General features: G+C 36.0%; 1 protein-coding gene across 2 annotated transcripts in view; it reads right to left on the reverse strand.

The window, feature by feature from the left end:
* Positions 1–27,572, reverse strand: part of POF1B (POF1B actin binding protein) — a 72,359-nt gene that overhangs the window by 28,780 nt on the left and 16,007 nt on the right. Inside the window, exons 4-6 of one of the 2 annotated variants that reach the window (XM_037038339.1) lie at positions 26,521–26,601; positions 20,458–20,559; positions 14,556–14,738 (exon numbers count right to left, since the gene is read on the reverse strand). In XM_037038339.1, the coding sequence (XP_036894234.1) occupies positions 14,556–14,738; positions 20,458–20,559; positions 26,521–26,601 (366 nt within the window). The remainder of the gene's footprint in view (positions 1–14,555; positions 14,739–20,457; positions 20,560–26,520; positions 26,602–27,572) is intronic. The other variant, XM_037038340.1, reaches the window with a different exon arrangement.

Raw genomic sequence — 27,572 nt, forward strand, 5'->3', positions numbered from 1 at the left:
AAACAGAGTAGTCTTCTAAATGAAAGCCTAAATAGATAGATAAACTGGTAAAGAAATAAACTAAATGGTAAGAAAAATGAGTCATATGAGGTCTGTCCAGAGTCAATATCATTACACAGTGTATTTAAATGCCATCATATTAATAAGTTGCATGTATTCAATATAAAACCTATACATCCTTACATTACTGTAGTAACACACTTTATGTCCTAACATGGTCTCTGTTCCAGCAATAGTAAACTTCACTTTCCTGGGCATACATCATGTTACTCTTGCCTGTAGTCTTCACTCATTTTTGCTGCTTCAGATACTCTTTAATTCTTGCTGTGTATCTAAATTTTACCCATACTTTGAAATCTATCTCAAGATTTACTACCAGCATGAAAATTGAAACTATTCTAGCCAACAAGCTAATTCAATTTATCTCTTTGTGCTCACTTATCTTGAATATTTTTCATATTATTTTACATATGTAAATCTTGTTTTCTCAGCACCTTCTCCCTACTTAAAAGAAATAAACTAAATGGTAAGAAAAATGAGTCATATGAGGTCTATCCAGAAAAATTCCAGCCATTGTTAATATGAGAACGGTTTGAGTGACATTGATGTAACCTGGCAGCCAAGGAGAGTGGACCTGAGTGCACATATGTGAATAATGACGACTTCACTGTACTAGTCAGTGGGGGTGGTAGATGCCATTGATTGAGCTTGTGTACTGTGTGGCTATGTATTAAAAATGACTGAGTGAGTAGAGCAATGAATTCTGCTTCAAATTCATGTGAAGCTTCAACATTCCAACACGGAAACTATTTGTATGATTCAGAACGCTCTTGGGGATGATTCAATGAGTGTAATGCAAATGAAAGTGTGGCACAATGTTTCAAACATGCTTGAAAGTCTGTTAAAAGTGATCCACATTCTGGAAGGCCTACAACAAGCAGAACACCTGAGAATGTTGAATGGGCTACAATCAACAAAGATCAGTGACTGACAGTGCAAGAATTAGAAGCTGATCTGGGGATTCCAAACACTACTGTGTCCAAGACTTTGATGCAGGATCTTGCCATGAAACACATTGTGGCAAAATTTGTTGTGCAGCTTCTGCTACCAGAGCAGAAGGAACATCGTGGTGCAGTTGCTTATGACTTGAATCGAACCACTAACAATGAACCAGATTTCCTCAAGGTCATAACTGGAGATGAATTGTAGGTCTACAGCTATGATCTGGACATGAAAGATTAGTTGTGCCAGTTGAAGTCACCTGGCTGTTCACAGCTGAAGAGTGTGTGGCAAAGTCACAGCAAAATCAAGACCATTAACTGTGTGTTTTGATTGGGAAGGTGTTGTCCATCATGAGTCTGCTCCCCATCCAGGAAGAACAATAAGGAGTACTACTTCACTGTTCTTTGTCACTTGAGAGATGTAATATGATGAAAATGGCTGCAGCTATGGGCAACTGGTGATTGGCAGCTTCACCATGACAATGCGCCTGCTCACGCATCATGTCTCATGCAGAGTTTTTTGGTGAAACATCAAATCACTCAGGTGACTCAGCCCCCCTACAGCCCAGATTGGTGCCCTGCAACTTCTGGCTTTTCCCAAAACTAAAATCACCTTTGAAAGAGAAGAGATTTCAGACTGAATATGAGATTTGGGAAAATATGATGGGGCAACTGATGATAATTGGGAGATCTATGTGAGGTCCCAAGGTGCCTACCTTGAAGGGGACTGAAGTGTCATTGTCCTATGGACAATGTTTTTGTATCTTCTTCAATAAATGTCTCTATTTTTCATTTTGCATGGATGGATACTTTCTGTACAGACTGATAATTTTTGTTATATCCCATAGTATGTAGTACAATACTGATTCAACATGCTATAGTTGCTCATGAAGTATTTGTTAAAATTGGAAGAAGTCAACTACCTATTTAGAAGTGACCTCAAACACCAACTAATTTTGGAAATAGTTTTTTGTTTTGTTTTTTACAGATTTCTCTCTTAAAGCAGCTGACCAAAAATGATTAAGAAAGCCAGAAAGAGCCTAGGCAACACTTCCTCAAGAATATTGTGACAATCCAAAATATACAAAGAACTCATTCGGCTCCACTCAAAGAAGACAAGCAACCCGATTAAAAAATGGGCAGAGGACTTGAACAGACATTTCTCCAAGGAGGACATACAGAGAATCCAGAGACACATGAAAAGATGCTCGATATCACTAGCTATCAGAGAGATGCAAATTAAAACCACAATGAGATACCACTTAACACCAGTCAGATTGGCTATCATAAACAAAGAAACAAACAACAAGTGCTGGAGAGGTTGTGGGGAAAAGGGGACTCTAGTTCACTGTTGGTGGGATTGCAGACTGGTACAACCACTATGGAAAACAGTATGGAATTTTCTAAGAAAACTAAAAATGAAAGTACCTTTTGACCCAGCAATTCCACTCTTGGGAGTATACCCTAAGAACCCTGAAACACCAATCCAAAAGAACCTATGCACCCCGATGTTCATAGCAGCACAATTTACGATAGCCAAGAGTTGGAAGCAGCCTAGATGCCCATCGGTAAATGACTGGATCAAAAAACTATGGTACATTTACACAATGGAATTCTATGCTGCAGAAAGGAAGAAGGAACTACTACCCTTTGCAACATCATGGATGGAATTGGAAAGCATTATGCTGAGCGAAATAAGCCAGGCGGTGAAAGACAAATATCATATGATCTCACCATTAACAGGAATCTAAACAAACCAAACAAGCAAGCAAACTACAACCAATGACACTCAAATATGGAACAGGCTGTCAGGGTCCAGAGGGGAGAGGGGAGAGAATCATAGGGGAAAAGGGAATGGACTCATATGAACAAGTATAAAAGACACATGGACAATAACTAAGGGTGGGGGGTGGAAAGGGGAGGGAGGCGGGGAGCATGGGGTGGGGGGCGGGCAGGGTTGGGATTATAAGACAGAAACCTGTACTTGAACAAGAATTAAATAAAAATTATATTTAAAAAAAAAATAAAAAAAATAAAAATTTATAAAAATACAAAAAAAAAAAAAAAAAAAAGAATATTGTGACAATCCTTCATACCCATTTCTCTAAGTGCAGACAAATCTAATTATAGCAACTAAACTAAACTCCTTGTAGAGATGGAGACTGACATTTGAGTTCTACCTATATTTCTAGATGTTGGCAATCAGATCTTCAGGGACAGACCCCTTTCAGGAAACAAAGGTCAAATTAAGCAAATATCTATTTATAATAATCATGAATACCTTTGCTTTCATATTTTATTCATGAATTTGTCCCTTATGGAATATCTATATATTCACCAAAATGGGACTGTTATAAACACATGATTTCAAATATGATTTTAAAAATCAACATTAACTGCCAGCCTGCTTTCTGTATTTATGGGACTGTTGCAATTTTGTTTGGTGGTTACCAAGAGGGGATGGGTTGGGGAACTGGATGCAAAGGTGAAGAGATTAAGAAGTCCAAATTAATAGTCACAGAGTAGTCACAAGGATGTAAATTATAGCATAGGGTATATAGTCAATAATATTGTAATAACTATGGTGCCAGGTGGCTACTGGAAATATTGGGGGTACACTTTTTAAACTAGATGATTGTCTAACCAACCGGTAGGCCGTATACCTCAAACAAATACAAAATAGTATTAAAATTAATAAACTAAGATTGAAAAATTTTTAAAAATCAAACTTAATTGGATGAAAGGAAATCTAGCTGTCATGTATATGTCACCCCATTGATGCTTAGGCTATCTCATTGCTGTAGCTACAGCAATTTTCCTGCCTTGCTTCTCTATGAAGTTTCCTGACTAGAAGAGGGCATTTATTTAGCCAAGGATATTCAAGTACTGGGCTTCCCTGTTAGAATCTCCAAACAACTAATTTGATAAGTTTAGTGTTCTTGCACAGTTTTTTTCTCATAGCTGATTATAATCCCTTCATAACAGTGTGTAAATTATGTTTCTTTTTATCTTCCAGTTTGATTCATTTGCCAAAGCCCTTTTGTAGTTTCAAACTATTGTGAAATCTTTATTTTTTATATTTGTACATATATTTTCTTGTCATTGCACTGCATACTAGTAGACTATTTATGTACATCTTTACCCACATGAATCCTAATGCCATTACTAAAACTTTTTTTACTCATGTGATTTCTTTTTGGTGGAAAATATAGGTACCCAAATAAAGAATCAGAGTCCAGGACAGGAATGATTAAATCAATATTGTGTCTGTTTTCATAGCTAGAAAGAAGTGTTAAAAGTTACCAAAGGTAAGTGATTTTATTTTGAGAAATTATAATAACTAATACTTATTAACCTTTTACTATGTTCCAGGCATTGAGCTACAAACTTTATGTAAAGATTAAATGAAGTAATGCTGTCTTGTAACCTCTACACATATTGTTTCCTCAGATGACCTCTTTTGTTTGTTTTCTTAGTTATTTTAGAATAACTCCTAACTGTATTATTTTGGAGGTTAGTTGCTTGATTTTCTTAGTTTGAAACTATGCTAGGTATGCCTGAAGTTCAGAAAATAAATTTTAATCAACCAGAGAAAAAGTAAGAGCATTAGAATTGAAGAATTGGTTATTTTGACAGAAGACATATCAAGATGGAAAAGTAGGAAGCCAAATTTCACTCCTTTGTGTATATATTCATTCTTTGTTTTGTACAGCTTATAATTTACAATACCATTCAACTAACATTTAGTAAAAAACCCAAAATCCAGTGGATTCAAAAGTTCGGAGGAGAGAGTACAGGCAGAAGTCAGCTTCTCACCTATTGTTAAGTCTTTGACAGGACTATGCTCAACAATAACATGAAATTTACTAACCATAAACTGCGATGTTCCCATTAGCAATTTTTCCATTTACTAAATCAGAGGTCTTCAGAGCTTGTTACTTTTATTTTAACTCTCTGAGGGTGTGCTTTAAGATCTCTTTTAGAGTTGGCTCAATAGCATGCCCTTGTTGCCTTGAAGAACCAAAAATGTGATGTTTCTCATATTAAAGAGCCTTGACTAGTGTGGCTCAGTTGGTTGTAGCACTGACCTGTAAACTGCAAGTCATGGGTTTGATTCCTGGTCAGGGCACATGCCTAGGTTGCCCAGTTGGTTCCCCAGTCGGGGAGCATATAGGAGGCAATCAATCAATGTTACTCTGTTACATCAATGTCTCTCTCTCTCTCTCTCACTTTCTCCCCTCTTCTTTACCCTCTCTCTAAAATCAGTGGGTGTATCCTTGGATGAAAATGGAAAAAATAGACTTCTGGCCAAGATGGAGGCATAGGTAGACACACTGTGCCCCCTTGCACAACCAAAATAAGGACAACAACAATTTAGAAACAAAATAATAACCAAAAGTGACAGAAAATTGAACTGTTTGGAAGTCCAAATACCAAGGAGTTAAAATAGACACATTGATCCAAACCAGTAGGAGGGGCAGAATCGGGTGGCTGGGCAGAGAGGGGTCATGGCAAAAAAGCAGTGGCACTGGGCATGCAAGGCAGTAACTGACAAACCCTGGGTGTGCAAGACGGCAGCAGGTGGACCCAGCGAGGCAGCAATTGTGAAGCTTGGTTTGGTGCGCAAGGTGGTTGACTGACCAGGTGGTCCCACATTCACATGCAGATAAACCAGGCTAAACTGGGGAGCAAGACAGGCCACGCAACCTAGGGTCCCAATGCTGGGAAGTAAAGCCTCAAAACACCAAATGAAAACACCTGTGGGGACTGAGGTGCTGGGAGATACTCCCAGCCTCACAGGAGAGTTTGTTGGAGAGACCCACAGGGTCCTAGAACATACACAAGCCGACCCACATGGGAATCAGCCCAGAAAGGCCTAGTTTGCTTGGGGGAAGCAGTGGAAGGGAATGAAATCTAACCGAGAGTAGAACAAGCACCATTGTTCCCTCTGGGACCCTGCCCCGACATACAGGGTCACAACCCAGCAACATGGGTTGCCCCGCCCTGGTGAACACCTAAGGCTCCACCCCTCATATGTAACAGGCACAACAAGGCAAAAAACAATGGCCCAAAGGAAAGAACATATCAAAGCTCCAGAGCAAATACAACTAAGCAACAAAGAGATAACCAACCTGTCAGATGCATAGTTCAAAGCACTGGTAATCAGGATGCTCACAGAATTGGTTGAATTTGGTCACAAAATAGAGGAACAAATGAAGGCAAAACTAACTGAAATAAAGGGACATGCACAGGAAACCAATAGTGATGGAAAGAAAACTGGGACTCAAATCAAGGGAGTGGACCAGAAGGAAGAAAAAAATGACCAAACAGAAAAATATGAAGAAACAAAAATTCAAAAAAAAAATGAGGAGAGGCTTAGGAACCTCCAGGACACCTTTAAATGTTCCAGCATCTGAATTATAGGGGTACCAGAAGGGGAAGAGGAACAGCAACAAGTGGAAAAGTTATTTGAACAAATAATAAAAAGAGAACTTCCCCAATTTTGCATAGGAAATAGACTTCCAGGAAGTCCAGGAAGCTCAGAGAGTCCCAAAGAAGTTGGACCCAAGGAGGAACACACAAAGGCACATCATAATTACATTACCCAAGATTAAAATGAAGAAGAGAATCCTAGAAGCAGCAAGAGATAAGGAGACAGTTACCTACAAAGGACTTCCCATCAGACTGTCAGCTGATTTCTCAAAACAGACTTTGCAGGCAAGATGGGGCTGGAAAGTAGTATTCCAAATCATGAAATGCAAGGACATACATCCAAGATTTCTCTATCCAGCAAAGCTTTTATTTAGAATGGAAGGCAAATTAAGTGCTTCTCAGATAAGGTCAAGTTAAAGGAGTTCATCATCACCAAGCCCTCATTATATGAAATATTAAAGGGAGTTATCTAAGAAAAAGAAGATAAAAAACATGTATAGTAAAATGACAGCAAATTCACAATTATTAACAACCACATGTAAACAAAAGCAAACAGCTAGAACAGGAACAGAACCAGAGAAATGAAGATCACATGGAGGGTTAGTGGGGAGTGGGAGGAGAGGGGGGGAAAGGTACAGAGAATAAGTAGCATAGACAGTGGGGAGAAAATAGAGAGGGGGAGGACAAGAGTAGTGTGGGAAATGTAGAAGCTAAAGAACTTATGACACATGGGCATGAACTAAAGGGGGGGAGTTTGGGTGGGAGGGGGTGTGCAGGGTGGAGGGGAATGAAGAGGGGAAATGGGACAACTGTAATAGCATAATTAATAAAATATATTTAAAAAGAAAATGGAAAAATATGTTAAAGATACTTTAGAATCTTTCAAGTACCTTTTATTAGATCACTATTTGAGTATAATAATGACCAAGCAGTCTGACACCTTGTCTCTGACTGAAGTTAAAAATAAACCCACAAAAAAAACTTTGATTAGAATTGCTGCCACAAACCCAAGGCAAGACAACAATGTTTAGGTGTGAAAGCAGAGGTAAATTAGTAATCATTTCTCAGAACATTTGTAGAATGTAATTGGTTTGTAGGAGGAAAACATGGGCCTCACCCCACTACTGCCTTGGAAGTTCTTGTCCTGGTTCCAGTTTAGGGTATTGTTCCTTATTTGTGGTCTATGAGATTCCAAAGGTGGCATTTTCTTCCTAGCATCAACATTATATTAACTTTGATATTCAAAGATGATACTCTTGACCAAGCATATTTACAAAGTTCAGTAGTAGTGATTATAGAGCCCTGCGGATAGTCAGCACATAATAGTTACGATTTGGGCTGAGCAACCTATATTTTCTTGCCTGCTCCATCCCCTCAAACTTAATGGCACACATTGGTGAGAAATGATGCTTAGGAGTAGTGATAGTTTGTGAGCAAGGTATAGTTACAACCCAATAGCACAGGGCATTGGCATAATTAATTTATTTCCACTAGGTAACTGGCTTAAGTGTGTGCTTTTTTCACCTGTTTAGAAGGGTTGCTTAGCAAATTATCAAGGGCTTAAAATGCCACATTATGTAAAATGGATTATACATAAATGCCTAACCCTCTAAAAGGTCATGAACATGTTAAGTGACAAGGTTTGCTCTGTTGAAACCTTAGTGGGTGGTGACTTTTTGCTACATGAAAACAAAACCATCTATTAATAAAAGGTCCCAAAGTATAGATTATTTTACTGCAAAGGTCATAATGACATGGTAACATGTTTAGACAGAAGGGTTACTGCTTCCTTTATTTTGCTTTGATTTGGGACATTTAATAGCTGTTAGACTGATTGAAACCACAGTTAATCTAGTGGACATTAATCCCTGTGAAATTAAATGCATTTTAGGTACAATGTCATTTGGCTAATAGGATAAAAAAATGGTGCCCTATTTATTCTACAAGAAGAAATGTAGCACAAAATGTAGCACATTTTTTCTTTCTTAGCAAGAAAAAATGTCAGAATTTTAGCTTCTGAAAATTCTCACTTTTAATATCCATAGATATTTTAGTTAAAAAAGTTTATACAGTATCTGGCACATAGATTTTCAATAAATGTTATCACTGAATTGAATGTACTATACAACACTCACAATTCTAAAATGAAGACTTGCCCATAACAACAGTTCTGTGCTTGAAATAAGACCTAATTTAATTTTCTTTGCGAATAAACCTAGATAGCAAAGCAATGCAGTGACAAAAGAGTAAAAATTGGAGCCAAAACTGCAGCTCCCGCTTCCTAGGTGTAGATTATGTTTATTGTTAAACTCTCTGAAATACAGTCTCCTCAACTGTAAAATGTAGGTAATTTACTACCTACATTATAAAGTTGGTAGAAGTATCTTTATCACATTTTCTTCTCTTAAAATGTTAAACTGTCAAATAAATAATGGTTTTATTTAATGTGGGGCATAAGGACAATTGTCTATTGGAATAATTATAGAAAGATATTTAAAAGATTGGTATCAAAGTCTATGAAGCCGGCAGATATAGTAGAAGTGAAAAAAATTAGGGTAATGAAGAACCATGAGGACAGAATATGGGAAATATCACTGACATGAGCAGTGAAATTCTCATAGATAATTGCAGGTCAGGGGTCCACGGGAAATGGAGAAGATTGTAAGCCTACCAATGGAACTGTGGAAGGATTGAGAGAGTGACTAGAAGGTCAATAGATAGTAGTAACACAAGCCAAGAGGGGCTGTGTATATGGATTACAGGGTTTTAAAGAGAGGAGTTGATAAACAAAAACCAGAATACTTGACTGTATAAAACTGCATTGAGAAAAGAATTAGCAATAAATACATAGAACACTAAACAAATAAAAAACAACTCCAGCAAAAATAGTTATACTAATAAAAGAAGCCAAATAGTATGCAAATTGGTTTAGTAATAATTAATATTTTCATTGCAATAGTAATATAAACACTGAATACTGATTTAGCCAAAAATGGGGATTTATAGAACTAAATTCTATGTACAGGAATTATCAAGAGATTACATACCACAGCAGTAAATCAAGAAATAGCAGCATAAGTATGTGCATACTATTTAGCTATATTGATGTAAATACCAGAAGAAAAAGCAAAGAGTTGAAAATTATTTCCTCTGGGAACAGGTGTGCATGAAGAGAGTTGGAGCAGGGAACTGCTGTTTCTTATATACCTTTTTGTATTAGGTGACCTTTAAGTATTGTGCATGTATTATTTTAATTTTAAAAATTCAAACTAAGTTTTAAAGAGCTAATAAATAACGACTCTTGTTTGCCACAAAGCAAGAATTCAAAAGGGCACCAGAGAAGGAGGTAGTGGGAAACAGATAAAGGGGGTGTTGGGAAAACATGGGTCCAGAACAGATATGAATTACATTTTTGGAAGGAGTAGCAGGGGGCAGAGGTCTATTCAAAAGACATGCATTTTCAGTAATGGGGGGTGAAGAAAGCAGTAAGTATGGAGAGAGACATGAGCCACATGTTAATAAGGAAGGGAACAGGCATAACTGCTGAGTTTATGGGGCTAAACAGCCCAGAGAATCCACCATTAATGAAGGACTTATGTTAAACTGACTTTGTGGCAAGGTTCCTGGATACTTGTCAGAAACACCTGATACTGAGCTCTGTGCTGTCTTGGTGTTGACAAAAATTGAATTTTCAAATGAAAGAGCATTGCAAGTTGGAGAATTTTCCTTCAGCAATAACACTATCTAAGTAAGCAGCACTGTTCTTTTTATATCTTCCCATGACTCCAAAAGGTTTTTTGGAAGCCGCAAGGCAAATGGAAAAGAGTTGCACATACGATATACATAATTATTTGTCTTTCTTATAAACACCACCTGTATGACAATTTGTAAAATGAGCTCAGCTGAATTTTTGCTGCCTTATTATGCTACCTCCAATTACAATTTAACTCTATACACAAACTAAAAATGGGCCAATCTTTAGCTGTAAAAGAGCCTAACTTACTTCTGCTCTATGACTTTTTAAAAATATAGTATTTATTTATTTTTAGAGAGAGGAAGGGAGGGAGAAAGAAAGGGAGAGAAATACCAATGTGTAGTTGCCTCTTATACACCCCCTATTGGGTGTCTGATGTGACACCCAGGCATGTGCCTTAGACCGGGGATCAAACCAGTGCCCCTTTGGTTCATAGTCCAGCACTCAATCCACTGAGCCACACCAGCCAGGGCTGCTCTATTACTCTTTTTTTTTTCTAAGATTTAATTTATTTATCTTTAGAGAGGAAAGGAAGGAGAGAAGGAGAGAAACACCTGTATGGTTGCCTCTTGTGAGTCCCCTGCTGGGAACTGGCCCACAACCCAGGCATGTGCCCTGACTGGGAATCGAACCGCGATCGTGTGGTTCGCAGGCCCGCGCTCAATCCACTGAGCTACACCAGCCAGGGCTCTATTACTCTTTAGAGAGACTCTTGTGCTGTGTGGAAGAAACATATAAACACCAAGGAGTATAGGTGAGAGAATTTACTCCCTGTCATCCTTTGTGCATGGGATCTGCACAACCAGGTCACTCTGTCTCCACTCTGACAGAGATCCTACATAACTCAGACATGTGGAATTACTAACTCTAAACTTGGCAAGGCACCGTACTATTTTCAGCAGCACTTCATCATTACCCTCATAAATTCTCTCTAGAAAATTTCTAGACAAACTAGAAAAATATCTATACAAAATCCCCTAGCATTTAACAGATCTCAAACTTAAGCATAAAAAAAGGTAGAAAGTAATATATTAGTTATGCAACTCTACCCATTTTCAGAATATACAATATCTGGTCTGGTCAAAATATATTATTAGTTGTACTGACCTAATGAAAGATTATAGCATCACCATTGTCACTGGACAAGATTGTTAACCCTATGGTATTATTCTTATCTCTGGTAATTGTCCCTCACTCCTTTCCTACTGTGATTATTCTAGTTTAAGGTTTACATTTAGACTTCTGAAATAGCTTCTAATAATAATATTCTCTCTGTAAATCCTTCTCTATGGCATTTTCCATGTGGTGATCTCTATAGTTAATGAAGCATTTTCAACATACATTTTCATTGAAATATGTTTACATCATAAATGTGAAGTAGACATGACAGCAAAAAATTTATGGACGAGGATGTTTCTGAGAAATTTAGTATTTATTATGAACACACAGCTTGAAAGGGACAGAACTGGAAGTGGAACCCAGGTCTTCCTACACTGAAGCTAGTCCACTGTTTGTAATATCACCAATATTTTCCTGCTGGCAGACTCTTAAACTGGTGCTCTATTTATATTTACACTATTGATCAAGGACGCTCCACATTACTTTTTTAAAAAATGTATTTAGTTATTTTTCAAGTACAGTTTTCTGTCTATTACTCCCATCCCATCCCACCCCTGTGCTCCCCACTCCCTCCCATTTCCACCCTTCTTAGTTGTTGTCCATGTATCCTTTATATTTGTTCCTCTAAATTCCTCCCCTATTTCCCCTGAAATTCCCTCCCCTCTCCCCTCTGGTAACTGTCAGCCCGTTCTCTATTTCAGTGTCTGTGGTTATATTTTGCTTGCTTGTTTGTTTTGTTGTTTAGCTTCCTGTTAAAGGTGAGATAATATGGTATTTTTCCTTCAACACCTGGCTTATGTCACTCAGCATAATGCTTTCCAGTTCCATCCATGATGTTGCAAAAGGTAGGAGCTCCTTTTTTATTTCTGCTGCATAGAATTCCATTGTGTATATGTACCACTGTTGGTGGGATTGCAGACTGGCACAACCACTATGGAAAACAGTATGGAATTTTCTCAGAAAACTAAAATTGGACCTGCCTTTTGACCTAGCAATTTCACTGCTGGGATTGTATCCTAAGAACACTAAAACACCAATCCCAAAGAAAATATGCACCCCAATGTTCATAGCAGCACAATTTACAATAGCCAAGATTTGGAAGCAACCTAACTGCCCATCAGTAAATGAATGGATCCAAAAACTATGGTACATATCCACATTACTGATTCAACCTCAAGAGGGAACTCTAAATCAGCTCTGAAGTCAATCTACCTATGTACACCTACCTTTGGCTTCACCATGAGCTAGCTGTACATGCCTTTGCAAGTAGCTTAACCTCTCTAAACTTTCATTGCCTTATCTGAACATTAAGATAAGGGCGTGAACAATAACAATGACACCTTCTTCATCTGATTACTGTGAGGAGAAAATTAATCAATATTCTTATCTAGCACAAAACTGCTAGGATTAATCGCCTGAAACACACGAATCAGTATTTTCCTACTCAATAACCTTCACTCACTCTCCATTGCCTACTAAATAAAGTTCAAAATTTTAAGCTTAACATTTGGATCTCATAATCTACTACTTCTCAGTCTATGCCTTCCTTTCCACACAAAGCAAACCACTAACTGAAAACATATTCCTGAAACCCAAAATGTAAATTCCCAAACCTACAACCTTTTTTGTGTAATTCCCTCTTTGGATGTCAGCTCCATGCCACACCATAATACCACATAGAAAAATCTGCTCACTCTTCAAAGTCCAGTTCAATTCCTGCCTCCTCAACAAAGCTTTTCTTGACCTCCCAGCTGAAATTAATTTCTTCTGTTGCCAAAGCACATTGCTTGTTCCTCTTTTATGACAGACAATACTATGCTTTGTATTATGTTTTATGTGTTTGCCACTTTCCCATTAGACAGTAAAAACCTGTAAGAAATGTGACAATGTTTTTTACCTACTTCTGCATTTTTGTAATACCTGGCGTGAAGCTTTAATGTTTCTAAATAGTAACTACTACTAAAAACTAATGATTACCATTTGTTAAGTGTTTACCATTGGCACTCAACTATGGTAAGCACTTAACATACAATATATAATTTATTCTTAGAATAACGTGTAAGAAATGGATGATGAATATGAGGAAACTGAAGCAAAGCAAATTATTAATTAGATTGAACTGTATGATACGCTTGCTGTTTGACCAACTTTGACCCCCAAAATGACAATTCCAAATGAATTAACCTAATAAGATCGTTTATAATGATTATTATTAATTCATTTAATATAAGAATTCAATACCACCTGGACCATGTCTCACAGTAATTCTAAAGGTCAGTATTTCCATACATGATATTCAGAGAAAAGATCATTATAGGCCTTTCTAAATTAGAAAAATGTGGATTTTTAAATTATTTCTGGCTCTTTTAGACCAATATGGCTAAAGTGCATATTTCAAAATCAAAGTGCTCACAACTAATCTCATATATAGTTAATATAAAACACCAAATTTGTATGTGGACAGGCTCCTTTATTTATTTATTTTTCCTTATTCTTTTCCTTTGTCTTTTACTAAAAGTTGCCTATGAAAGGGTCAATATGAGCAAGTTATTGTTACTGCAAAAACCAAATGATGTTGATTCCCCATCATTCCAGGTATAACTGTTAGTCTTACGAAGATGCAAGAAAATCTTTTTTTTCTTTAACACTTGTATAACAGATGTTTACACAAGGTTCCAAAGTCCTCAGAACATTAATTAGTCACTGACAATTGTATCCCAAGAGATCACTCCTTAGCAACTAAATTTTAGTTTCTATATTTTATGAATGTAATATACAATAATGTAGGCATATTCTAAGTTGACTTAGTATACCGTATTTTCAAAGAAGTCATCTAGGAAGTAATTACCAACCTATGAAATGTGGCTATTACAATCATCTTCAATATCATTTGCAGTTTGTTGTTCTTTTAAGTACCATACCTTATGAAAATGCTGAATGCTTTTTAAATATTTAATGTTTACAACCACTAGACTCAATTTAAAACTGAGGATCAGCTAGAAATTAGGTATTTTATTAATCAATTCATGACTTCCTTCATAGATTTAATGTACTAATAGACCTGAATTATTTTGTTTTCTGAGAGGAAAGGGAAGTGTATTTTTTAAATGCCATAATGAAATACAAATAGCAGTGGTATAACTATTCAAGGTTTTTATGAAAATTTAATATGGGTACTTGTACAAGGGAGTGAGAAGGGTTTAAGAGTGCTCATTCAATTTTATAAAGTATCAGCAGATTGACCTTACCTGTTCATGTATATGGCTCGATTCACCATGGCACAGTTCATTTCCACTGCTTGTACATATTGCATCACTTGCTGTGATGGTTTGCATTTGCTGGCTAGAATGGGACTGTTGACAGTGTGGAGAGTGGATGATCTGTGGCTGTTGGACAATGTGATGATGACACTGAACTTGAGGACAGCATTCCTGAAACACATACACATGAGAAAAGAGCTGCAGAGAAGAAAAATTACTGATCAAGAATAACCCAGCTGAAACTATTCTTAAAATCTGAATGTATTCTTTCAGAAGATAATTCAAGCCTTAGGGTTTGTAGCATTACTAAGTGATATATAATGATTTCTTTTTATTTTCTTTTATTTATTTAAAATTTTTATTGAAGTAAAGAACAAACTGACAGTAACCAGAGGAGAGGGTGGTGGGGGATAATAGGGAAAGAAAAAGAAGGGTCATCAAGGAACATGTATAAAGGACTCATGGGTAAAGCCAGATGGGCGGGGTAGGTTCAAGGGTGGGAGGTGGGTGTGGGTGTGGGTGGGGTGAGGGGACATGTGGGGTAAAAATGAACACAACTGTACTTGAACAATAAAAAATAAACATTTTAATTGATTTTATTAGGTGACCTTGGTTAATAAAATTATACAGGTTTAAAGAGTACAACTCTATAACCCATCTGCATATTGTATTGTGTGTTGACCACCCAAAGTCAAGTCTCCTCCCATCATCATTTATTTCCCTTTACCCTGTTCTACCTCCTCCACCCCCATTTTCCTCTGGTAATAACCATACTGTTGTCTGTGTCTGTGAGTTTTGTTTTTATTTATTAATAACTTCACCCAGCTCCCCAACCCCCACCCTGATTGTTGTAAGTCTGTTCTCTGTATCTATGGGCCTGTTTCTATTCTGTTTGTTTATTTTGATCATTTTAAAATTATTCCATTGGGGGGAAATTCTATTGAATTTTATTTGTATTTGATCAGGTGGATGTGACCAGCCAAATACTTAACTAAATTGGCCAGGAATTTACATGTTCTGATTAAATTAATACTTTGCTTACAGTTATTGCTAAAAGTATAATGAATATTACTATTAAATCATCTTTCTTCAGCATCTAATTATATAATAATACTATAATACTAAAGTACTGAAGCTGTACATGGGTATAAAATTAGAAAATAATATAATATATGATTTTGAATATCAGGAATCAAAGTAGGGGTGAGCAAAGTTCTTATGCTTATGGAAATCAAGCATTAAGAAAAAATATTCAAAAACAGTGACAGAATCTTCATATCCAGAAACTATAGACTTTAAATTTGACTTTGTAATTTACTGTGTGATCTTGGGAAATACATATGCAATCTCCATAAAGATAAACTGAAGTCCATAAACTTCAGCTTTCTCATTTTTAAAAGAAATAGTATGTGTCTCATTGGGTTGCTATGAGCAGTAAATGAACTACTGGATGATTATCTTAAAATGACACAACTAATTGGGGGCAAAATTGGAACTGGAACTCATGATTTCTAGATCACAGTCCTTTCAGAAGATTACGATGAATTTGCACTGTGCTTAAAATATTCTGAAACTTTTTAAAAACTAAATGTTTGCTATTTGCTTGTTCATTTGTTGTGGCAGGCTTTTTTCCTCATATGTACAGAGCACAGAATAAGAAAAGATATCTGGTTGTTACAGTTTGGGAACTTTCAGAAAGTTTTCAAAGAAAAAAATCTCTCTTGAATCATGGTGTTACACTCATGCACATACAATTAACTGTAAAGGTAGAAATTCAATGCTTGATTTCCTTTGACTGTGGAAAGCTGACCTGTATTCATAAAGGAAAGCACTTCAATCTTCCATTTGTTATAAGGAACAACTTCAAACTGTGTTACATGGAAAAAGTGAGATGCATAAGAATGAATGTAGTGTGCTCCTTCTGTATAATATTTTTTAAAAAATGTACACACACAAACTTACAAATACATATATGACAGCTTTACTACATAGAGCTGGACAACTTTGAGAGTGACGGCCTCTGTGGAGTGTAACTGAGGGACAGAAGGATTGGGATAGAGAGACTATTTTTTAACTGTACATTTTTATTCTTTTTATACTTTTTGTAGCTTTTTATACATTTTATGCTTTGAGATTTGTAACCATGTGTATAAATTATCTTTTCATGTATACAAAAATATTTGAAAGAAAGAAAAATATATATAGAAACACATTTTACAAATATAAACTGCCTTGGTAGACATTTAGATAGTAAAGGTCATAGAATCAGTTCACTGAATCATTTTCTCTAGGTTCTATTCAAATATAACTTGACAAATATGCTAGCACTAAGATGTCTACAGTTTAGAAGTCCAACTGAATATTAATCTGGAAGTTTTACACAAATTTGGTGGGTAAATGTATTATCTGTTTTTTTAGGTTACAAACTACCTTCATAGAATGGATTAGGATAAAGTCTTAGTGACTGAGAAAACTTTTAGTCAGTGGGGAGCTTGTATACTACTGAAATAAAATTTTCCTAAAATAATAAGTTTCTTAAAAAGCACAAGTTAGAAAATGCTTTGAAAGGACTTATAAGACAGAAAACTATACTTGAACAAGAGTTAAATAAAATAAAAATTTTTAAAAAAGGACTTATCAATATAAGACAACAAAGAAAACAAAACCCATTTCTCATTCATCTTCTTTTACTATCAGTTGCCTCTTGAATAGAATGGCAACAGGATGTCCATCTGGGCTGATTTGTGATTTCCCCAAGCCTATTTGGCCTCATTGGTACCACTGAAGTCTCAGCAGGTTTTCAGTTTTCAATTGTCACACCTGACTACTAAAATTGTTGTTCCAAAGCAAAATATTCATATGTTACTCATACTTTTGAAGTATACTGAAAACTGAATTTTTAATATACAAGAGATCAAACACTTCTGAGGTATCATACTTTGATAGAGAAAATACACACAGTACAATTCATATGAATGGGCTAATATCTTGCAACTGATACCACTTTACCAGCTTTCCCAGACAAAGACCTCCTTTTTGGACAGGTCTCATCTTCTAAGAGCTAGTCCTATTTGAATTAGTCTCATGTCACATTAAACAGGTTATCCAGATTCTGGCTTTATCTAGCTCATCCTACTGTATTTCTTTTTCTAATATTTTCCTTTATATATATTATTGACACTTTGATGGATGACTACATCTCCCCACCCCACCCTCACTTCTGCCCACCTCCACTCAGCCTACCCTGCTTCCCTCTGGCTGTCCCCATACTACTATCTGTGTCTGTGGGTCATGCGTATATGTTCTTTGGGTTATCCTTTCACCTTCTTTCATCCAGTCCCCATTCCCTCTGACAGCTGTCATTCTGTTCTGTGTGTCTGTGTCTCAGTTTCTATTTTCTTCCTCAGTTTATTCTGTTCATTAAATTCCACATATGAGTAAGATCAAATAATATGTGTCTTTCTCTGTGTGGCTCATGTCACATAGCCTAATAACCTCCAGGTTCATCCATGTTGTCACAAAAGGTAACAATTTCTATTTTAACAGCTACATAGTACATCCTACTGTATTTCTATCAATGAGAAAAGTCAACTACATCAAAGCAGTTGTAGTTTGTTCTATACATATGGCTCCTTTTATCCTGGGCAATCTCCATGGCAGTCCATTTAAGTCATTCATAAGAAAAGTAGAAATAAAAATGTAAACATTTAACTTAATAGTAAGTAGCAGCAATGTACTCTTAATGGGCTTCTTCTTTAATTGTTCCAAATGCAAAACAACAATAATGTACAAGATATTCAATATTTTCCTCTAGGGACCAAAATTTAGAAAAGGTGTTTATTCTCTTTGAAACAAGAAGTTAGAAGGAGCATGAAATAATGTGCCTCAAACATTCTTTATGGTTTAAAATGTGCCAAACTCATTGTTTTGGCAGTCCAGTTGGATAAAGGAAAAATGTTATAATTCAATAGCTTGAGGAAAGTACCCCTTGAAGAACTAATATATTTGATGCAATTTTTGTATTTGGTATCAAAATGGTCAGAAAAAACCCTGGCTGGTGTAGCTCAGTGTATTGAGTGTTGGTCTGCAAACCAAAGGATTGCTGATTTGATCCCCAGCCAGGGCACATGCCTGGGCTGGGGGCCAAGAGGCAGCCCATTGATGTTTCTCCCATACATTGATGTTTCTCTTTCTTTCTTTCTTTCTTTCTACCTTCCTCTCTTTTTAAAAATAAACAAATAAAATCTTTACAGAAAAGAAATATTTTGCTGCTCGTCTGGAAGATCTGTGTACTGTGTTCTTCAGACTCTATCCAGCTTTCCAAGCAGCCCAGAATCTTAAGGATCTGGATGCTTAAGATTCTAAGAGTTTATTCTATTTAATTTTTATTGGGCATCATATAAGTAAATGCATTAGTTCCTATAAATCTGGTAACAACTGCTCATAAATTTCACAAAAATAACACATTTTCATGACAAGAAAATTAAAAGGAAACATTTAGTATTATTTTAATGTTTCATTTGTATATGAAAAATGACTTTGATCAAAATTCATTCAGTATTATTTAACTGCCTATTTGGGGTTGAATTGTGCCCCCTGCTCCCACAGAAAGATATGCTAAAGTCCTAACCTGCAGTTCCTCAGAATGTGACCTTATTCAGAAACAGGTATAATCAAGTTAAAATGAAGTCACTAAGATGGAGCCTAATCCAATGGGACAAGTGCCTCATAAAAGGGGAAAATTTAGACACAGAGGCAGAGATGTATGAAAGGAAACAATGTGAAGACACACAGCAAAGATGACATTTAAAGTGGAGAATTAAAGTTGTGCATCTACAAGTAAAGGAACGATTAAGGAAACCAGAAACTAGAAGATAGGTATGGAAGAGTTTCTTTCCTAAAGGTTTTAAAGGGAGCACAGCCCTGCCAACACTGTGATTCCATAATTCTAACCTTCAGAACTGTGACTCAATAAATTTCTGGTGTTTTACGCCACACTAGTGGCAGTTCATAACAGCAACCCTAAGAAATGAATACACTCTCTAGTTCAAAACTGTCCAAGAGATAATTCCTAGACTTTGTCAGGGTGCACATGCTTGAATCCACTAAGTGGATCATGTGGAAACTTTTGCTGGTTGCAGTAACATCCTTGTTTTGAAGGACTGGGCCTCTAGATGTCATGGAATTTTTTTATTTTTTTAAATTTATTTTTTAAAGATTTTTTATTTATTTATCTTTAGAGGGGAAGGGAAGGAGAGAGGGAGAGAAATATCAATGTATGGTTGCCTCTGCCAGAGACACACAATGTATTGTGTGTCCCCTGCCAGGAAATGGCCTGCAACCCAGGCATGTGCCCTGACTGGGAATCGAACTGCAATCCTCTGGTTCACAGGCCCGTACTTAATCCACTGAGCTACACCAGCCAGGGCTTGTCATGGAATTTTTTAAATGTGACTTGAAGTTTTACTTACCTAGACCTTTTACTGTATACAGTATTTTACATGTCTGTTCATATATCATCATTGGATATTTTATTTTATAGTAAATGAATTTAAGATAAAATAGTAATATTTTAAATTATTATTTTGTAAGACCAGTTTAAAAGAAACATACAAAGCATCGGATATCTATACAAGTTTGGATTCTACTGTTGATTTTCCATGTCAGTTGATATACCCTTACCTCAGTTTCCCAATCAGTATAATGTGTGGAAATGGATATGAAAGTGTTAATGGTGATATGAAGGGCTGTAGACATAACAGGTAACTATTAAAACTCATACTGGTCTTGCCTACCACTCGACATTTAAATGCCATTTTAGCTCCACTAAAACACTCATAATTCAAAAGTGTACACTTATGAAATAAGCCTTAAAACAAATTTTACATACCTGATCCATATTTAGCTTCTCTACTTTTCTTATTGTTTTTTCATAAATAACATTGTTTCCTGGGAAGAAATGGCTTCCTCTTAGGAATGGAGACAGTGGTTCCTATAAAGACAGTAAAGATGGTGTTGTTCTTTGAACGGTACCTTTTCAGGGAAACATTAACTTGAGCAAATATTTGGTCTCTAATAAACTCTATGGTAGTGTCAGACTTTAGCAGAGGATTGGCATGATATCCCATTACAGTCTGGGAGACATAAGGAAATAGTAAAATGAAGATAGGCTATTTTCCAAACAGAGTAAACTGGATCTCTCCTATTACATTTAAGCAGGCCTAACACAGTGGTTGGGGAAAATAAGAAGGGGGCAGAAGAGATAATTTGTTTTTATTCCTAAGGCAAAATATAATGAGTTTTCTCTGAGGTACACAAGCACGAGGTTGACCTCATTTAAATTGGGTTTGCTGGCAGGTTTCTCTCTATGCAAAAGTATTATCAGAGGAATGCAAAATAAACGTAAGTCAGCACCATTGAGCAATAAAGTAGGGAGAACTATATTAAATATTTTTTTCCTGGAACTCAGGTTGGGTACTTTTGAAGAGTATGCTTCTTGCTTGTGATTATAATCAAAGCTAAGGCTCCCAGTGTAACATATACTTTGAACACTGAGAACAGAGTAGATGTTTTAATGGCCACTGTATCTCCATATAATCAACTAAATTGATGTAGCATTATGTTAGAACATGTCAGCTAATGAAATAAAGGCTGGTGAAATGTCCACAATCTGAAAAAAAAGCAGGGAAGAGCTAATAGGAATCAGACCGGGAGTCTGAAATAAATGTACTGTATACTATATTACGCTGCTTTCCCTTCTTTTGATTTTCATTTGAGTCTTTAACTTGTACAGGGGGAGTGGGGGTTGTTTTGTCACAAAACGACATTTGCATTCATCTATTTTTGTATGCAGGACAAAGGTTTACAAAAAGATCGGCCAAGCATGTTACCAGTTGATGTATTTAGGACCATTTCAAAATCAACAAAACATTCTAGCAATTTTGGAGTCTGTTATTGCAAAATAGAAGAACAGAACTAAAACACTGGTTATTGAGACACAAGACGCTCTTGAACCCAAAGCTACGTACTTCTTATATTAACATTTCAACAAAGGGTGCTTTAACTAAATGTCCCTGGGATACTTTGGTAAAAGTATGTAAGTGATTAAATTTGACTAGCTGATGAATTATTAAATGTAAAAAAGAATGTATTTAGATAAATTCCCCTAGAAGCTATTTTGTATTTGTTCTTGAAAAAGCCTCTTTGATATTCATTTTCAATCATGTAACATGTTTAAGAGATTAAAAATATACAAAAGTAGAGTTTATATCAATTTGAATACCACATAGCAAACGAACAGATGATTGGGTGAAAAGGGAATAGCTGAACCTTCATCTCAAGGATACAGCTTCTTCTAAGAGGGAAAGAAGAAATTTAGCAAAAACAATGAAATTTTCTTCTCTGTGAACTAAAGTTTACTATAAACACTGAATTAATGTTACTTTTTTAAGAAGAAAAATGTGTTAGGTATTGATTCTCTCTGAAATGAGTGTTGGGCTTCTTATTTTAAATAACTTATTGAAACAATACTTTAAAATTTAGAGGGCTATTATTTTCCCCAAATCTATAAGAAGGTAAAACTGAATACTATGAACAAATCATTCTAAGTAAAACAGGTTATCAAAATAAATTCAATCTCAAGTCTTAGATTTCTCACAAATGAGCTACTGAACACTTTAACTATTTTGGCAGCTTATTTTTCTTCTGCCTGTGCATTTGAATTGCTGCCAGATCCACCCTAAAAATTAACAGGTGTATTCAAAGATGGCTGATCTTATAATTATAATTGTTACTTTTAGGACCTCTGGCAATAGTTCTCACATCTAACAAAGTCCATAATCCCTAACATCTACTTTACTGTTCCCAGGACATGAAACCTTGCTGGAGAAAAAAAAAAGATAGATTCAGTACAGATTCAAGTTGTCCAAAGTTAAGAGGCCCTTCCAACCCTGACTGTCATATTTGTATTCATCAAATTCTCTATAACTATGGTTACAAATTATTTTAATTTTTCTCAATGCTCTATGCTCATGTTCCCTCATTGCCCTTCTACTTTTTGAGGAAACCAAGATAATTTATCCAAGGTGGTTACTTCATTTCCCTCCCCACCTCAAAAATCTCACTTTAGTTTCTGCTCCTTCCATCTCATTACAGTGAAAGACATAGTCCTCTTTATTTTCCTCAAAGTCACTCCTCTATCTGTACCTGGAATTCTTCTCTCTCATGTCTCTTCCAAAATCTTATCCCAGTTGTCTCCACTCTCTGATACATCTTTAGTCTTCCTAACTACTATTTTTTCTCTTTATGCGAATGTCTCAGATGTCCAAACTTTTGTTTTTTTCTTTAGCTACTGTCCCATCTCTTCTTCCTTTGACCAATATCTTTTTTGTAAAAGAGGCTCTGGCTGGTGTGGCTCAGTGAATTGAACACCAGCCTGCAACCCAAAGGGACACTGGTTCGATTCCCAGTCAGGGCACATGCCTGGGTTGTGGGCCAGGTCCCCACTTGCAGGTGCTCAACAGGCAACCACACATGGATGTTTCTTTCCCTCTCTCCTCTTCTTCTTGCTCTAAAACTAAATAAATAAAATCTTAAAACAATTCAAGAGTACTCATCACTTATTTCCTCCACTTCTTGACCTATACATCTATTAACTTTTTGCATCTAGATTCTGTCTTCACAAGTATGCCAAAAATGATCTCTCAGATGTCACCAGTGCTTTCTTGATGGTCATGCTCTATTGTCAAACATCATCTTCCTTGGCCTTTTTGACATTTGAGACTGTTGACCACCCTTTTTCTGAATTTGCTTCAGTCACTCTGTCAGTGTTCACGTCCCTCTGTGGCAGATCCTCTGCCTGTGTATGTGATTCTTTCCTTCTGTTCCCTTAAAGTAGGACTTTCCCAAGGTCCTAACCTCAACCCTATCCATTACCCTTAGTTATTTCACCCATTCTCACAGCTACAATGATAATTTTGAGACAAATAACTATGATGGTCTCTACCTCAAATATGGCCTTTCTCCAGGTCATTTCTGTCTGTTGGGCATTTTCCTTCCTATGCACCTCAAACACCACTGATTCAAACAAATATCAAATCTCCCCTTTTCCCAAGCCAGCTCCTTCTCCTCCTCACTTTGCCTTTTTAATTAGCCTACCATACTCCCAGTACCTCATACTCAAAACCTTAGGGTCACATAAGAGTATGTTTGTTGCTTTTAACCCCATATCCAATATAAGTTATCAGATCTATCAAATAGACAGAATACTGTACTTGAAAAATAATTAAATAAATTTTAAAAAAATTTAAAAAAAAAAACTAGTCCCAGAATAACTGTTAAAGACAAAGAGGGAAAGATTTGAATCAGAAGACTTGAGCATGTCACACTGACTTAAGCTTCAGTTTCCTCATTAGTAAAATGATACTAAAAACCATGTTAATTGTAAAATACCTTAAATACCATGATAAAACCTTGTCTGATTCCTTCCCCCAAACAAATGTGTTATCTCCAAACTTTATACTTCAATAAGACTTCATTTGCATTTCTCTCATGGTATCTATCACACGTCTCACCATATATTTTGTATAGCTTTTTGTGGCCCTTATCTTACTTCCCTTTCTGAGAGGAATTGTAAGCTCCTTTGCTTTGGTAACAATGTCCTGTGTCCATTTTGTTTGTTTGTTTGAAGGCTGCTCTACCCGCAATAGGAGTGTTATGCAGGACAATTAATGAAATTAATTATTATCAATTGGGCTCTATCTACTTGAAGAAATAGAAGTATTTCCCTCATGTGTAGGTCAAGTTATTACCATAATGCATAAATGCTGTGACAAAAATGACAATAAATGAAGAATAAAGATGGTCAGGAACAACCAAAAATAAAAAGACTGAACAAAGGTTGAAGGAAGTAATAATGAGAAAAGTGGAACAAGATCAGTTTAATTACAGGGAGGAGAAGTAAAGATTACACAAACTGGGAGGTGAAAAAGGATACAGTTGCCACTTAGGAGGCTTAGCTTATTATAAATATTGTAATTAAGCCAGAATTTTCTCCTGGGGAAATTTTAAAGAGCAAACAAAAAGGCATATACTTAAGATAAATAAAATGGAGAATATATCTAGACAGGATTTTCAAGCTGTTTGGTAAAACCAATTAGATTATTTTTGTTTATAAAACATTGGATTGAAATTTGTTTTATTCCTCAAAAATGGAAAGAGTTAAAAGCATTAAAATTATTACTTTGCTTTAACCCTCTATTGAGGCTTCTCCCAAGGAAACTGTTTGCTTCCTTGTAGTTGGACATAATAATGTTCATATAATGCCATAGTAATAAGCAGGTGCACTGTTACAAATATGTTACAAACTTGCATACAGACTTCTGATTTCTCTGTGCTTCTGTTTTCTCACCCTTTTAGGATTAAAGGGGATAAAATATGTAAATTGCCTAGCAGAGAGTGTATATCCAATAAATATTAATTCTTCCCTTTCCCCATTAACTAAAGAATAATAATTCATCCAAAGTCACAGAAGAATCACTGGCAAAGTGGGTTGGAATTCAAATGATCTGATATTTTAAATCTCTCTGTGGATATATGCTCAGCAAACATGGCAATTCTCACATTATGAAAAAAATCACCATCTAAAATTAATTATTTGAAAGCCAGGGTTATCAAATGAAATATGCATGCAAATATGCACATGCTATCGTGTGTGTGTGAAAGACATACTCTATCATCTTCCAGGCCCTCCTCATGACCTCCTCTCCCACACACTTTGCCAGGGTTTTTTTGCTTAAACATTTGGTTCTGCAAAAGAAGGAGCAAGCAGCTGCTTTACTGTAACCATAGTCTCTTTTGATATTTACATAGATATATGAAACCGCAAGCAAATGTCTGAAACACCTCCAATAGAGACTGCATGCTCACAGGCTTACACACACACACACACACACACACACACACACACAAGCAGAACAGCCTCTCTAGCTAAAGAGACATGAGAAAATGATTTTAAAATAAAGAAAGAAGAGGCAAGATCGATAAAAGCAAAAAACAGTACATTCTCCCCATCTACATAGAATAGTAGCACGTGTGTTACCCTAATTTAACCCTTTGCTTTCCACAGCTGTAGCAAATGATCAAATTTATTTTGCGAAAAAGGGAAGAATTGTTTCCTGCAATAGCAGAGATTCACAACAAAGAGCAAAGCAAAGAGCTGCTGTGTAATTATCTGGGGCACACTGTTTCTATTTGGTGAACTTCTGCCTTTATAACCCCAAGAAAAACTTAACTGTTGCTGCTAAAGAAGTTTATATGTGTGTGTGGCGGGGGTGTTTGAGGAAGGCTTATTACTGTGAGGGGGAAGTTTTCTTAATTTTATCTTCAAAATTATACAGATAATAATATCCTAGTTAATTAAACATAAGGTCATATAGTTTAGGAGAAAATGTAACTATGAAATTTTCAAAATAGCTAATTGATAGGCCTGAAAATTCATACATCATAGGCAACCAAGGCATGGGGACACTTTGGAACTAGTGACTTCTCATTTTTCTCTTCCAAACTGATATGTCAATGGCCTATGTAAATAGACTAAAGACTACAACCCCTGATGTAACAACTCATCATTTTTTATGTGAAGCCTATGATAGAACTTTGCCTCTGTTTTCTTTGGTTCAAAGCACACAAAAATCCTTTGTAGCACAAGGGTGGGGCTATAGAAGCCAAAAGACTTTATAACCCATAGATTTCCATGCTGCTTAGAACTGTTTCAGCTCTGACTCAGAATGTATGGTTCCTTAGAATTAAAGGTGATTAGAAATTAACTTTATAATCAGAAGAAAGTTCAACAATCTGATTTTAGGGATATGGTAACTGACTCACCTTTCCTCTTTACAGTATGCACTTCTAAGGAATTATACATTGGAACCAGAGTTTGCATGACATAGATTACCTGTTCAGGATTTTGTACTATATATCTCCTAATAGTGGTCTGTGGATATGAAGTGACTTTCACTGTTGGAGAATGGAGTTCCTGTGAAGAAAAAATTTTAAAAATGCATATAATTATAGTTATTTAGTGACTGCAGAACCATCAATAATAATGGGGAGCAATTTTCAGAGGAAAATTGTTAGTCATTTGCATAAATGATGACATCTGAATTTGTGTTTTAGTTAATTTCAGTTTCAAAAACATATATGAAAACATGTTTATTTGCTAGGTACTTCTATTATATTTGCCTCACAGTAAATTCATCACACATTCCAAATTATATTTGATGAGAGTTTCAAAATATTTCTTTTATTGCAAATGCTCCCACATGATTAGAAAAATATAGATTAATACTTACTAATTAAATCTTCTCTTTGAAAAGGACATCCTATATTTTTTTTTAAAAATGGAAGGAGATGCAAAGAGAAAAAAATGTATGTGTAGCCCTGGCTGGTGTAGCTCAGTGGCTCAAGCGTGGGCCTGCGAACCACACGATCGCGGTTCAATTCCTAGTCAGGGCACATGTCTGGGTTGCAGGCCAGTTCCTACTGGGGGACTCATGACAGGCAACCATGCATTGGTATTTCTCCCCTTCTCTCCTTCCCTTCCTCTCTAAAGATAAATAAATAAATAAATTCTTTAAAAGATTAAAAAATAAAAAAATGTATGTGTATATTTGTGTGTGTGTGTTTAAACATTTAAGTTAAATATTCAGTGTGGTAATGGGGGAGGGCCATAAGTAACATTAAAAGGGAGACAAAACACCAAAACAAAGTCATTTGCAAACTTTTAATGGAAAAAGGGCTGATATTATTAATGCAATGAGAGTTATTATAACTCAATAAGAAAAAATATTCACACTAATAGAAAAATGAACAAACAGCATGAACATTTAAATAGAAGAAAAGCAAATGCCTATTAAGAAAGTGTTCAGCCAAACTAGGAATCAAATAAACATCACAAAAAATGTCATATTTTCCCCTAGCTGGTGTGGCTCAGTGGACTGAACACAA

The sequence above is a fragment of the Sturnira hondurensis genome, unplaced genomic scaffold (assembly GCF_014824575.4).
Source record: "Sturnira hondurensis isolate 20B ecotype Veracruz unplaced genomic scaffold, ASM1482457v3 Scaffold0024230, whole genome shotgun sequence".
Lineage (NCBI taxonomy): Eukaryota > Metazoa > Chordata > Mammalia > Chiroptera > Phyllostomidae > Sturnira > Sturnira hondurensis.